The sequence below is a fragment of the Pongo pygmaeus genome, chromosome 16 (assembly GCF_028885625.2).
Source record: "Pongo pygmaeus isolate AG05252 chromosome 16, NHGRI_mPonPyg2-v2.0_pri, whole genome shotgun sequence".
NCBI classification, from domain to species: domain Eukaryota; kingdom Metazoa; phylum Chordata; class Mammalia; order Primates; family Hominidae; genus Pongo; species Pongo pygmaeus.
In genome coordinates this window covers 49,061,206-49,073,664 of record NC_072389.2, presented here as the reverse complement: position 1 = coordinate 49,073,664, position 12,459 = coordinate 49,061,206, and the positions used below count along the sequence as shown (strand labels likewise).

The following is a 12,459-nucleotide window of genomic DNA, read 5'->3' as shown; positions in this document are numbered from 1 at the left end:
TAAATACAGGTCACCAGTCTTTGGGAACCTAGATATGACTACTAAACAATAACACTAGCAATTTAATAGGGAACGGCAGTAAACAAAGCTTTTGGTTTACTGACACAGTAGCTATAGGCTCTTTAGATTCCTTAAAAACATTTCTGCCTTCCCAATTTACCTCAGATTACAATCGGCACATGTAGTCACCACTCTGTTACCAGTAAGAGGTGAAAAATAGGCAGAAGCAATGCTCTTTGTATGTTCAGTCAAAGAAATCAAAGGCTGACTTCTCCTGGAATTCAATCGCCTTGCATCATAAATATGAGTATCCCTGTAATGGGAGAAACAAAGATCAATGTTGCCATAGTACATGTAATGAACCTCTACAACAGGGCTAAACATAAGTTAGACACTCACATATTTGCTATACTGAGGAATATTTAAGATAGAACTCTCAGCCAGGTGCGGTGGCTCAAGTCTGTAATCCCAGCACTTTGGGAGGCCGAGGCAGGTGGATCATCTGAGGTCAGGAGTTCGAAACCAGCCTCAACATGGAGAAACCCCATCTCTACTAAAAATACAAAATTAATGTGGTGGTGCATGCCTGTAATCCCAGCTACTCGGGAGGCTGAGGCAGGAGAATTGCTTGAACCCGGGAGGCGGAGGTTGCAGTGAGCCGAGATCGCGCCATTGCACTCCAGCCTGGGCAACAAGAGCAAAACTCCGTCTCAAAAAAAAAAAAAAGACAGAACTCTCTAAGGCCAGGCGCGGTGGCTCACGCCTGTAATCCCAGCACTTTGGGAGGCCAAGGCAGGTGGATCATAGGGTCAGGAGTTCAAGACCAGCCTGGCCAAGATGGTAAGACCCTGTCTCTACTAAAAATACAAACATTAGCTGCATATGGTAGTGCACGCCTATAATCCCAGGTACTCAGGAGGCTGAGGCAGAAGAATCGCTTGAACCTGGGAGGCGGAGGTTGCAGTGAGCTGAGATCACGCCACTGCACTCCAACCTGGGTGAAAGAGCAAGACTCCATCTCAAAAAAAAAAAAAAGACAGAACCCTCTAATACTCTATTAATTTTCCCAAAACTGGTATAGATAACAAGTACAATAGTAGACACATCTCAAAACTATAGCAGATACATGGATCCAGTGTGTACAGAAAGACTTTTTTTTTTTTTTTTTAGACAGAGTCTCGCTCTGTCATCCAGGCTGGAGTGCAGTGGTGCAGTCTTGGCTCACTGCAACTTCCGCCTCCTGTGTTCAAGTGATTCTCCTGCCTCAGCCTCCCAAGTACGTGGGATTACAGGTGCATGCCACCACACCTGGCTAGTTTTTGTATTTTTAGTAGAGACAGGGTCTCACCATATTGGCCAGGCTGGTCTTGAACTCCTGACCTCAAGTGATCTGCCTGCCTCAGCCTCCCAAAGTGCTGGAATTACAGGCATGAGCCACCACGCCCAGCTGTCAAGTTTCTAGTTGGTTTTTCAATCCTTCCAAGAAAAAAGGTAACACAGACCAACAAGTTATAGGTCACATATAACTTTTTTTTCTGTGAAATTTAAATTTTCTTCTCATAACATTAGAGGCGAATGCATATAATGCCAAGGAAAACAAAAAATTCTTTCAGCTTTTTCACTATTTATTAAATCTAAAAGAATTTCTCATTTTCAAAAAAAATCACTCAAGTCTCAATCAGTATAGAAAGGAAAATTACTTGGCCTTTGGGTATTACAAAAGTAATACCTTTTGTAATATTGTATTACAATATCTTTGACAACCAAACTAAACCATGTAATTGTGACATTAAAAGGTCTAAGTCACAAAGTCTTATAAAGATCATACCTCAATCCGGCAGTGATAAAATACTGTCTATGCACTGGGTGGACATGAACAGTTCTTATTTTTCCCATAGAAGAACTGGTAAGTTTCTCATAAGAAGTTCCAGGTGTCCGTCTATCCACCAGTGACATATTTCCATCCCAGTGTCCTACTATTAAAGTGGAGGCATCTTCTGCCAAGAAGTCAAAGGAGGAAAAGCTACTTCTTTCATTTCTATACACCTAAGAATATAAGTAACAATCAGCTTATATCACACTCTTCTTGTAAAGAAAGCCAAAGCATAAATTCTTTGGTAAAAGGGTTATAAAACACTTTACCCAAATAACCTCATTTATCCTCTCATCATCCCCATCAGATGCACAGGACATAATGGAAACATAGTCAGGGTATTTGGGGTGTCCATTACCTTCAATATTCATCATTTCTATGTGCTGGGAACATTTCAAGTCCTCTCTTCTGGCTATTTTAAAATATACAATACACTGTTGTTAACTATAGTTACCCTATTCTGCTACTGAACATTAGAACTTATTCCTTCTAACTGAAAATTTAAAAAAAAAGAAAGAAACAAAGGCACTGATCAGCTGTGTCTACAATTAAATGGCCCATCTACCCATGTCAGGGCTACATCCCAAATCTCTCAATCCAATAAACCTCAGTTTCAGATCTACCCTGTGAAACATAACAGAAAAGAACTGAATCTGAATTCTACCCAATTGAAATTATATTTTAATATGCAAAGTAACTTTGCCAACCAAGTCCAAGACACACAGCTGAATGCTCACCTACTCTCAGTAGAAGAGTAAATATATACATTTTTTGACAGTTAATCAGGCTACATCTATCAAAATGTTTAATGCTTATACTTTTTGACCCAGTAATTTCACTAAGAGATCTATAACAATGTCTGCTGCAAGATTGCTTATAATAGCAATAAGAAGCAACATAAATATCCACCAAGAGAGATCTGGTTAAATAAATGATGGTCCACCTCTACTTTGAAATACCATGCCATGCTAAAAAGAATAAGGCAGTTTTATAGTATTAACTGTCCAAGATATACTATTAAGTGAAAAGAGTTGCAAAAGGCTATGTATATTAGTATGAAGCCATTAGTATAAAGAAGAGGCGAAAAAAATGTATAACTATATGCTTGTAAGCATAGATGTACTTTGTGGAAGCATACTCAAGATATGCAACAACGGTTACTTGTGGATAATGGGAATGAAGAACAGGCAGATTTACTTTCATATCTGATTTACTGTAAATATTTTATCATCAGCGTGTTGTTTTATTTTTTGTTTTTTTTTTTTTTGAGACAGAGTCTCACTCTGTTGCCCAGGCTGGAGTACAGTGGCACAATCTCGGCTCAATGCAATCTCTGCCTCCTGGCTTCAAGTGATTCTCCTGCCTCAGCCTCCCAAGTAGCTAAGATTACAGGTGCGCGCCACCACGCCCGGCTGTATCATGAGCATGTTATTAAGTTTTTAATCACATGTAATCTACAATGCAATCAATTTGGGTTTAGGACTCATGCACATAAAGAATAAAAAATAAATCTTCCTGTCAACTAAGAGGGGATGACCACAATTCTTATTGTTGAATCATGAACTGCTGATTTTTAGTTTGAAGAACAAGTATTATAAGCTAAGAATAAATTAATATGCTAAAGGCTTCACAACCTTCATACCCCACAAAAAGACCAATATATACAAATGAAAACTTGGCATACTCAATATATTTAAATGGTTAAGAGCAGGGGCTTTGGAGTCACACAAATTCTGGTGTAAATTCTTGTTCTGCCATCTATGTCCTTGAGCAACCTCATAAACCTCTCTGCCTCAGTTTTTTCACCTGTTAAATGCAATAACATTACTCATTTTCTAGGGTGTTATAAGGCTTAATGATGTATATAAAGCACACTCAAGATAGTGCCTAGTATAAGGTACCTGTTTAGTCAGTAGTATCTGAAACAAATTACGAATATATGCAATAGCATGAATGAATCTTAAAAGTGTTACTCTAGGTAAAAGCCAGAAACAAAAGGCTACAAATCATATAATTCCAACTGCTTGACATTCAGGAAAAGGCAAAATTATAGGGACAGTAATCACATCAGTAGTTGCCAGGGATTGCAGGCAGTGGGAGGAGAAAGACTACAAAAGGTCATGACGTAATTTTGAAGGAAATGGAAAATTTCTATCTTTTTTTTTTGAGATGGAGTCTCACTCTGTCACACAGACTGGAGTACAATGGCGCAATCTTGGCTCACTGCAACCTCCGCCTCCTGGGTTCAAGCGATTCTCCCTGGCCTAGCCTCCTGAGTAGCTGGGATTACATGCGTGAGCCACCATGCCCGTCTAATTTTTTGTGTTTTTAGTAGAGATGGGGTTTCACTATGTTGGCCAGGCTGGTCTCGAACTCCTCACCTCAAGTGATCCACCTGCCTCGGCCTCCCAAAGTGCTGGGATTACAGGCGTGAGCCACTGCGCCCAGCTCTATATCTTGATTATGATAGTTACACATGTGTACACAATTCACCAAAACTCACAGAATTATACACCTAAAGTGGTAAATTGTACCATATGTAACTTTTTTTTTTTTTTTTTTTTGGAGAGTCTCCCTCTGTCACCCAGACTGGAGCGCAGTGATGCAATCTCAGCTTACTGCAGCCTTAGCCTCCCAGGTTCAAGTGATTCTCATGCCTCAGGCCTCCCGAGTAGCTGGGACCACAGGTGCACGCTACCACGCCCAGCTAATTTTTGTATTCTTAGTAGAGGTGCGGTTTCACTATGTTGGCCAGGCTGGTCTTGAACTCCTGAGCTCAAGTGATCCGGCCTCCGTAAATGCTGAGATTATAGGTGTGAGCTACCGTGCCCGGCCTATTCTTTGTATTATTGCAAATAATGCTGGTATGAACATTCCTGTACAAGTTTTTGTGTGGACATGTGCTTTCATTTCTCTTGGGTGTATACCTAGGAGGGATATTGCTAGGTCATGTGGTAACTCTGTTTAACATTTAAGGAACTGTCAAACTTTCCCCAACCAACTTTACCATTTCACATACCAATTCTCAAAATATGAGGGTTTCAATTTTTCCACATCATTGCCAACACTTTTTATTACTGGCAAGTATAGTTATCCTAGTGAGTGTAAAGTGGTATCTCATTGTGATTTGCATTTCCCTAATGAAAAATGATGCTTAGAATCTTTTCATGTGCTTATCTGCCATTTGTGGTTTTTTTTTTTTTTTTGAGACAGAGTCTCGCTCTGTCGCCCAGGCTGGAGTGCAGTGGTGCGATCTCAGCTCACTGCAAACTCCACCTCCCGGGTTCAAGCGATTCTCCTGCCTCAGCCTCCCAAGTAGCTGGGACTACAGGTGCCTGCCACCACGGCTGGCTAATTTTTGTATTTTTAGTAGAGATGGGGTTTCACCATGTTGGCCAGGCTAGTCTCAAACTCCTGACCTCAGGTGATCCACCCGCCTCAGCCTCCCAAAGTGCTGGGATTACAGGGGTGAGCCACCGCACCCAGTGCCATTTGTGTTTCTTTAAAGAAATGTTTATTCAGATCCTTTGCCCATTTTTTAATTGGGTTAGCTTTTTTAATTAAGCTATAGGAGTTCTCCACCTATTGTTTTAAAGTCAGGCTTATTGAAATATAAGTTACAGCCGGGTACGGTGGCTCATGCCTGTAATACCAGCACTTTGGAAGGCCAAGGTGGGCAGATCACTTGAGCTCAGGAGTTTGAGACCAGCCTGGGCAACATGGCAAAACACCGTCTCTACTAAAAATACAAAAATTAGCCAAGCATGGTGACACATGCCTAAAGTTCCAGCTACTCAGGAGGCTTAGGTGGGAGGATCACTTGAGCCCAGGAGGCAGAGGCTGCAGTGAGCCGAGATCAAGCCACTTCACTCCAGCTGGAGTGACAGAGTGAGACCCCCATCTCAAAAAATAAAAATAAGTAAGGCCAGGCACGGTGGCTCACACCTGTAATCCCAAGACTTTGGGAGGCCAAGGTGGTTGGAACACCTGAGGTCAGGAGTTCAAGACCAGCCTGGCCAACATGGTGAAACCCTGTCTCTACTAAAAATACAAAAATTAGCCAGGCGTGGTGGCACATGCCTGTAATCCCAGCTACTCAGGAGGATGAGGCAGGAGAATTGCTTGAACCCGGGAGGTGGAGGTTGCAGTGAGCCGAGATTGCACTGCTGCATGGCAGCCTGGGCAACAAGAGCGAGACTCTGTTTCAAAAATAAATATATAAAGAAAGAATAGAAACACAAATGTTCATCAACCGATGAATAGATGAATAAAATGTGGAATACCCATACAATGGCATATTATGCAGCCATAAAAAGGAATGAAGTACTGATACATGGCTACAACATGGATGAACTTTGAATACATTTTGTTAAAGAAACCAGTCACAAAAGACCACAAATTGTATGATTTCATTTATATGAAATGTCCAGAATAAGCAAATCTGACCACGCACGGTGGCTCACGCTGTAATCCCAGCACTTTGGGAGGCTGAGGCAGGTGGATTACAAGGTCAGGAGTTCAAGACCAGCCTGGCCAACATGGTGAAACCCCATCTCTACTAAAAATACAAAAATTAGCTTGGCGTGGTGGCTTGCGCCTGTAATCCCAGCTACTCAGGAGGCTGAGGCAGGAGAATTGCTTGAACCTGGGAGGCGGAGGTTGCAGTGAGCCAAGATCGCGCCACCGCATTCCAGCCTGGGCGACAGAGTGAGACTCCATCTCTACAAAAACAACAACAACAACAACAAATTACTCGGGCGTGGTGATGGGTGCCTGTAATCCCTGCTACTCAGGAGGCTGAGGCAGAAGAATTGCTTAAACCGGGGAGGCAGAAGTTGCAGTGAGCCGAGATCGCGCCACTGCACTCCAGCCTGGGTGACGAGAGTGAAACTCCATCTCAAAAAAAATAAAATAAAAAAGTTCAACTTATAAGACTTATCTTATTGAGGCAATCTGATACAGTTAAGCAAATCTGAAAGTTCATCTCAAATGATATGTTTGTTTTAAACATTAAGTAGAAGATGTCTTATTTTGAGAGAGGGTCTCACTCTGTCGCCCAGGCTGAAGTGCAATGATGTATGTGATTGATCACGGCTTTACTACAGCCTCAATCTCCTGGGCTCAAGCAATCCTCACACCTCAGCCTCCTGAGTAGCTGTGACCATAGGCACATGCCACCACACCAAGCTAATTTTTTTTGAGACAAGGTCTTACTATGTTGCCCAGGCTGATCCTGAACTCCTGGGCTCAAGTGATCCTCCCACCTCAGCCTCCTGAGTAGCTGAGACTACAGGCACACACCACCAAGCTCAGCTAATATTTTTTATTTTTTGTAGAGACAAGGTCTCGCCATGTTGCCCAGGCTGGTCTGGAACTCCTGGCCTAAAGTGAGCCTCCCACCTTGGCTTCCCAAAGTGCTGAGATTACAAGCATGAGCCACCACACCCAGCTAAATACAAGTCTTATGCCTAAAAATAGAACAGTAAGTTATTTTATTTAAAAGCTTTGGGAGAGAAAAAAAAAAAAAGAAATTTAACAAGCGCAAACACATACTATGTGCCAGGCTCTGTTCTAAGTATTTTATCTGCATAAACTCATTAAATTCTCATGACAACCCTGTAAGGTCAGTCCTGTTAAATCCCATTTCACAGCTAAGGAAAGTGAGGCACAACAAGGTTAAGCAACTTGTCAAGGTCACACAACTAGTAACAGATGATCTGGGATTTGAACTTAGGCAGCATAGTTCTCAAAGTCCTTCTGCTATACTACTTCTCCCAATTGGTATAATAATTATTCATGTGGCATTTCATAAAGAATCTAGAATATCATCTGAAGTCAGCATGTAAACACATTAACATTTACCTCTTCAAAAATAGCCCTGGAAAAATCCCCACAGCGTAACGTGCCATCATAGCTCAGTGACAGTATGTGGGCCGGATTGGCGGGTGAGAAGTAAAGACAGCTAACTGGCTGACTATGGGGATGAAAAACATAAACTCCATCTTCTTTAGGTTGCTGGGTCTGGAAGAGAGTTGGGGGTGAGGGGAGAGAAAAAAAAACTAGTGAAAAGTAGTGATTTTTGCTATGCTATTATGTCATTAAAGAATTTACACTGGATTATATTCAGTCTTTTCTTAGTCTATAATTGTAACCACTCTCCCCGTCACAAAGTCAGAACGAGAAACTTTATCTTGTCATTAACTTTTTCCTAGTTTTCAATCCAACAATACCAAGTCACATTAATTTTAACAGTGACCAGCTTTCTGTAACTAACAAAATAGTTTATATATTACTGTCAGTTTATAAAATCCTCAGGAAATGAGAAATCTACTCTATTTCACACATGGTATAATTACTAACTAAAACAGTATCAGTACCTTACCACTTTGCTTCTGCAGCAGGCTTCTTCTGTATAATATTAACTTACTCATTTTCAGCGTAATTTTCATAACGTATTTGGTCCTGGGACAAAGATAATAGTTTTAAACATACTTTGTCCTCTAAATGCACCATAAAAATGGCCGGGCACAGCGGCTCACGCCTGTAATCCTAGCACTTTGGGAGGCCAAGGCAGGCGAATCACGAGGTCAGGAGATCGAGACCATCCTGGCTAACATGGTGAAACTCCATCTCTACTAAAAATACAAAAAATTAGCTGGGCGTGGTGGCTGGCACCTGTAGTCCCAGCTACTCGGGAGGCTGAGGCAGGAGAATGGCGTGAACCCGGGAGGTGGAGCTTGCAATGAGCCGACATCTCACCACTGCACTCCAGCCTGGGTGACAGAGCGAGACTCCGTCTCAAAAAAAATAAATAAATTAAATAAAATAAAAAAATAACACCATAAAAATGCATGTATTTGAATTTCCATATTAATATACCTACTCCTAAGGACTATCCTTTCCACAACTGGATTGCCAACTCCTGAAAAGTCACTTTTCAGAACAAGTTATGTTTCTATGCCATATGGCATATTATGAACCAGACAAAGAATCACCTCTAAATCTGGCTTACTCTACTCTGAAATGGTCAAGCATTTTTGTTTTCTTTTTAATTTTAAATTTTAAAATGGAGAGAAGTATTCTTTAAAAGAAAGAGAAAAAATTATAATCACACATCCTCTTCCTGTTACCAGAGTTAGAAACTACTGACATATTTGTTTATAGCATTTGTTTTCTAGAAAAATAAAATTTTCTCTTGTTATAAAGAGCTCAAACAATGCAGAAATGTACAAAGATGAAAGTTTTAAAAAAATCACTCCAGGCCAGGCATGGTGGCTCACCTGTAATCCCAGCACTTTGGGAGGCTGAGGTGGGTGGATCATGAGGTCAGGAATTCAAGACCAGCCTGGCCAAGATGGTGAAACCCCGTCTCTACTAAAAATATAAAAATTAGCCGGGCGTGGTGGCAGACGCCTGTAATTCCAGCTACTCAGGAAGCTGAGGCAGAGAACTGCTTGAACCAGGGAGGCAGAGGTTGCAGTGAGCCAAGATCGCACCACTGAACTCCAGCCTGGACGACAAAGTGAGACTCCGTCTCAAAAAAAAAAAAAAAAAAAAAAAAAAATTCCAAATCTAAAATTAACCAAAATTATCATTGAAATACTGAGATTATAGACATCTTTATAGTTAAATTTAATGTGATTTAAAACAGCATATACAGCATGGTCCTTTTTTAAAATTTCTTCTCTATCATTCTATCTGTATAGGTACACATAAATCTGTCAAAATAATATAAGAAAATGAAGCTAAAGGAATTTTTGAATTTCAAGTATTTACAGAGACATTATCTTCTACAATGGCAAAAGTATAAAACAAAAAGCAATTGTAGTCATTATGCTTTTTATTTTTTAAACTGTTAATTTTAGATAATTTATATTGATTTGAGAATATTATTCTAACCCTTCCTCCAACAGTCTTTTTTTTTTTTTTTTTTTTTTTTGAGATGGAGTCTCACTCTGTCACCCAGGCTTGAGTGCAGCGGCAAGATCTCAGCTCACTGTAACCTCCACCTGCCAGGTTCAAGCGATTCTCCTGTCTCAGCCTCCTGAGTTGCTGGGATTACAGGCACCCACCACCATGCTTGGCTAATTTTTGTATTTTTAGCGGAGACGGGATTTCACCATGTTGAGACAGCAGGTAATCTGAAATGCAGTTTTTTTGTCTCAAAAAAACAAACAAACAAACAAGAAAACAGTCTCAACTCTGTCGCCCAGGCTAGAGACAGGCTAGAGTGCAGTGGTGCAATGCCAGCTCACTGCAACCTTTGCCTCCCGGGTTCAAGCAATTCTCCTGCCTTAGTTTCCCAAGTGGCTGGGATTACAGGTGTGCATCACCATACCCAGCTAATTTTGTATTTTTAGTACAGACAGGGTTTCACCATGTTAGTTAGCCAGGCTGATCTTGAACTCCTGACCTCAGGTGATTCACCTGCCTCAGGGTCCCAAAGTGTTGGGCGCGTGAGCCACTGCGCCTGGCCTTGTTCATTATTTTATACCAGGATTCATACCACCTACTTGTATGGCAGTGGAGGGTCTTACCACTCCCGTGGGCCAAGAAAACTTCCTTTGAAGACAATCAGTTCTACTATTCACTGTCCCTACTTCTTCTATTTTTCCTGATTTTCCCCCAGCAACCACTTCCCCATTCCTCATTCAAAAGAGGGAAAATCGGAATACCCAATGTGCTTCTCTCTACTTTTGATAATACAGAAAATTCTCAGGATTTGGTCAATTTACCAGTATAGATTCTGCACACGGGGCAGGGCAGAAGCTAAATTATGCTGTCTCCTAGCTCTGCTACAGGATTTGTTTTTCTCCTTGGTAGCTAGTTTTTAAAGTATACTACATTAGGTTCTGCTTCTTTCTTATTGCAGTAAGTGAATTTTTTTTTCTTTTTTTGAGATAGGGTCTCACTCTGTCAATCCAGCCTGGAGTACAGTGGCACAATCACGGCTCACTGCAGCCTCAACCTCCTTGGGCTCAGGTGATCTTCCCAGCTCAACTTCCTGAGTAGCTGGGACTAATGGCACACACCACTACATCCAGCCTTTTTTTTTTTTTTTTTTTTTTTTTTTTTAAGAGACAGGCATCTCACTATGTCACCTAGGCAGGTCTCGAATTAGTGGGCTTAAGCGATCCTCCTGCCTCGACTTCCCAAAGTGCTGGAATTACAGGCATGAGCCACTGCACCCAGCCAGCATGAGGGATCTTACAGGGATGATGAAAATGTTCTAAAACCAGACTATGATAATTAAACAACTGAGTAAACTTATTAAAAACCACTGAGGCCAGGCACAGTGGCTCACGCCTGTAATCCCAGCTCTGGGAGGCCGAGGCAGGTGAATCACTTGAGGTCAGGAGTTCCAGATCAGCCTGGCCAACATGGAGAAGCCTCATCTCTACAAAAAATACAAAAATTAGGCTGGGCACGGTGACTCATGCCTGTAAACCCAGCACTCTGGGAGGCCGAGGCGGGTGGATTACAAGGTCAGGAGTTCAAGACCAGCCTGGCCAAGATGGTGAAACCCCATCTCTACTAAAAAAACAAAAAAATTAGCCGGGCGTGGTAGCGGATGCCTGTAATCCCAGCCACTTGGGAGGCTGAGGCAGAGAACTGCTTGAACCCAGGAGGCGGAGGTTGCAGTGAGCTGAGATCACGCCACTGCACGCCAGCCTGGGCGACAGAGCAAGACTCATCTCAAAAAAAAAAAAAAAAATTAGCCAGGTGTGGCAGCGAGCGCCTGTAATCCCAGCTACTCAGGAGGCTGAGGCACGAGAATCACCTGAACCCAGGAGGCAGAGATTGCAGTGAGCCGGGATCACACCACGGCATTCCAGCCTGGGTGACAGAGCAAGACTCCCATCTCAAAAAAAAAAGAAAAAAAAAAAAGCATTGAATTTTACATTTTTTAAATAGGATTTTATGATATGTAAATTATTACCTCAATGAAGCCATTTTTTAAAAAAACTGGGGAAACTGTGAGCACAGGATAGACAAGATAATATTGCTTTTAGACTTGCTAAATCTGTTAATGAGATTGGCAAATATCCTGGAAAATTAGGTTGATGGAGATACTGGACTACAGAGACCTAGTAATATAGATTTTTTTTTTTTTTTTTGAGGTGGCGTTTTGCTCGTTTCCCAGGCTGGAGTGCAATGGCGCCACCTCGGCTCACTGCAACCTCCGTCTCCTGTGTTCAAGCAAATCTCCTGCCTCAGCCTCCCAAGTAGCTGGGATTACAGGCACGTGCCACCGTGCCCGGCTAATTTTGTATCTTTAGTAGAGATGGGATTTCATCATGTTGGTCAGGCTGGTCTCGAACTCCAGACCTCAGGCGATCTGCCAAACCTTGGCATCCCAAAGTGCTGGGATTACAGGGGTGAGCCACCACGTCCAGCCGTAATACAGATTTTTGGAGTCATCAGGAAAGATATGAAAAAAGGATTTTTATGTATGTCTTAAATTATATACAGATCAACCCATCCAAAAAAATCTTCATTTAATCATGCTAATTTTCAGTTTTTCCTTTCCAAAATTCTTCAAAAAGTAGTCTCAGATGGGTGTGGTGGCTCACACCTGTAATCCC

General features: G+C 41.7%; 1 protein-coding gene across 3 annotated transcripts in view; it reads right to left on the bottom strand.

The window, feature by feature from the left end:
- The window catches only part of WDR76 (WD repeat domain 76), a 42,823-nt gene that overhangs the window by 7,859 nt on the left and 22,505 nt on the right, over nt 1-12,459 (bottom strand). For all 3 annotated transcript variants that reach the window (XM_054452207.2, XM_054452211.2, XM_054452209.2), the window contains exons 9-11: nt 7,736-7,894; nt 1,829-2,046; nt 161-313 (exon numbers count right to left, since the gene is read on the bottom strand). In XM_054452207.2, the coding sequence (XP_054308182.1) occupies nt 161-313; nt 1,829-2,046; nt 7,736-7,894 (530 nt within the window). The remainder of the gene's footprint in view (nt 1-160; nt 314-1,828; nt 2,047-7,735; nt 7,895-12,459) is intronic.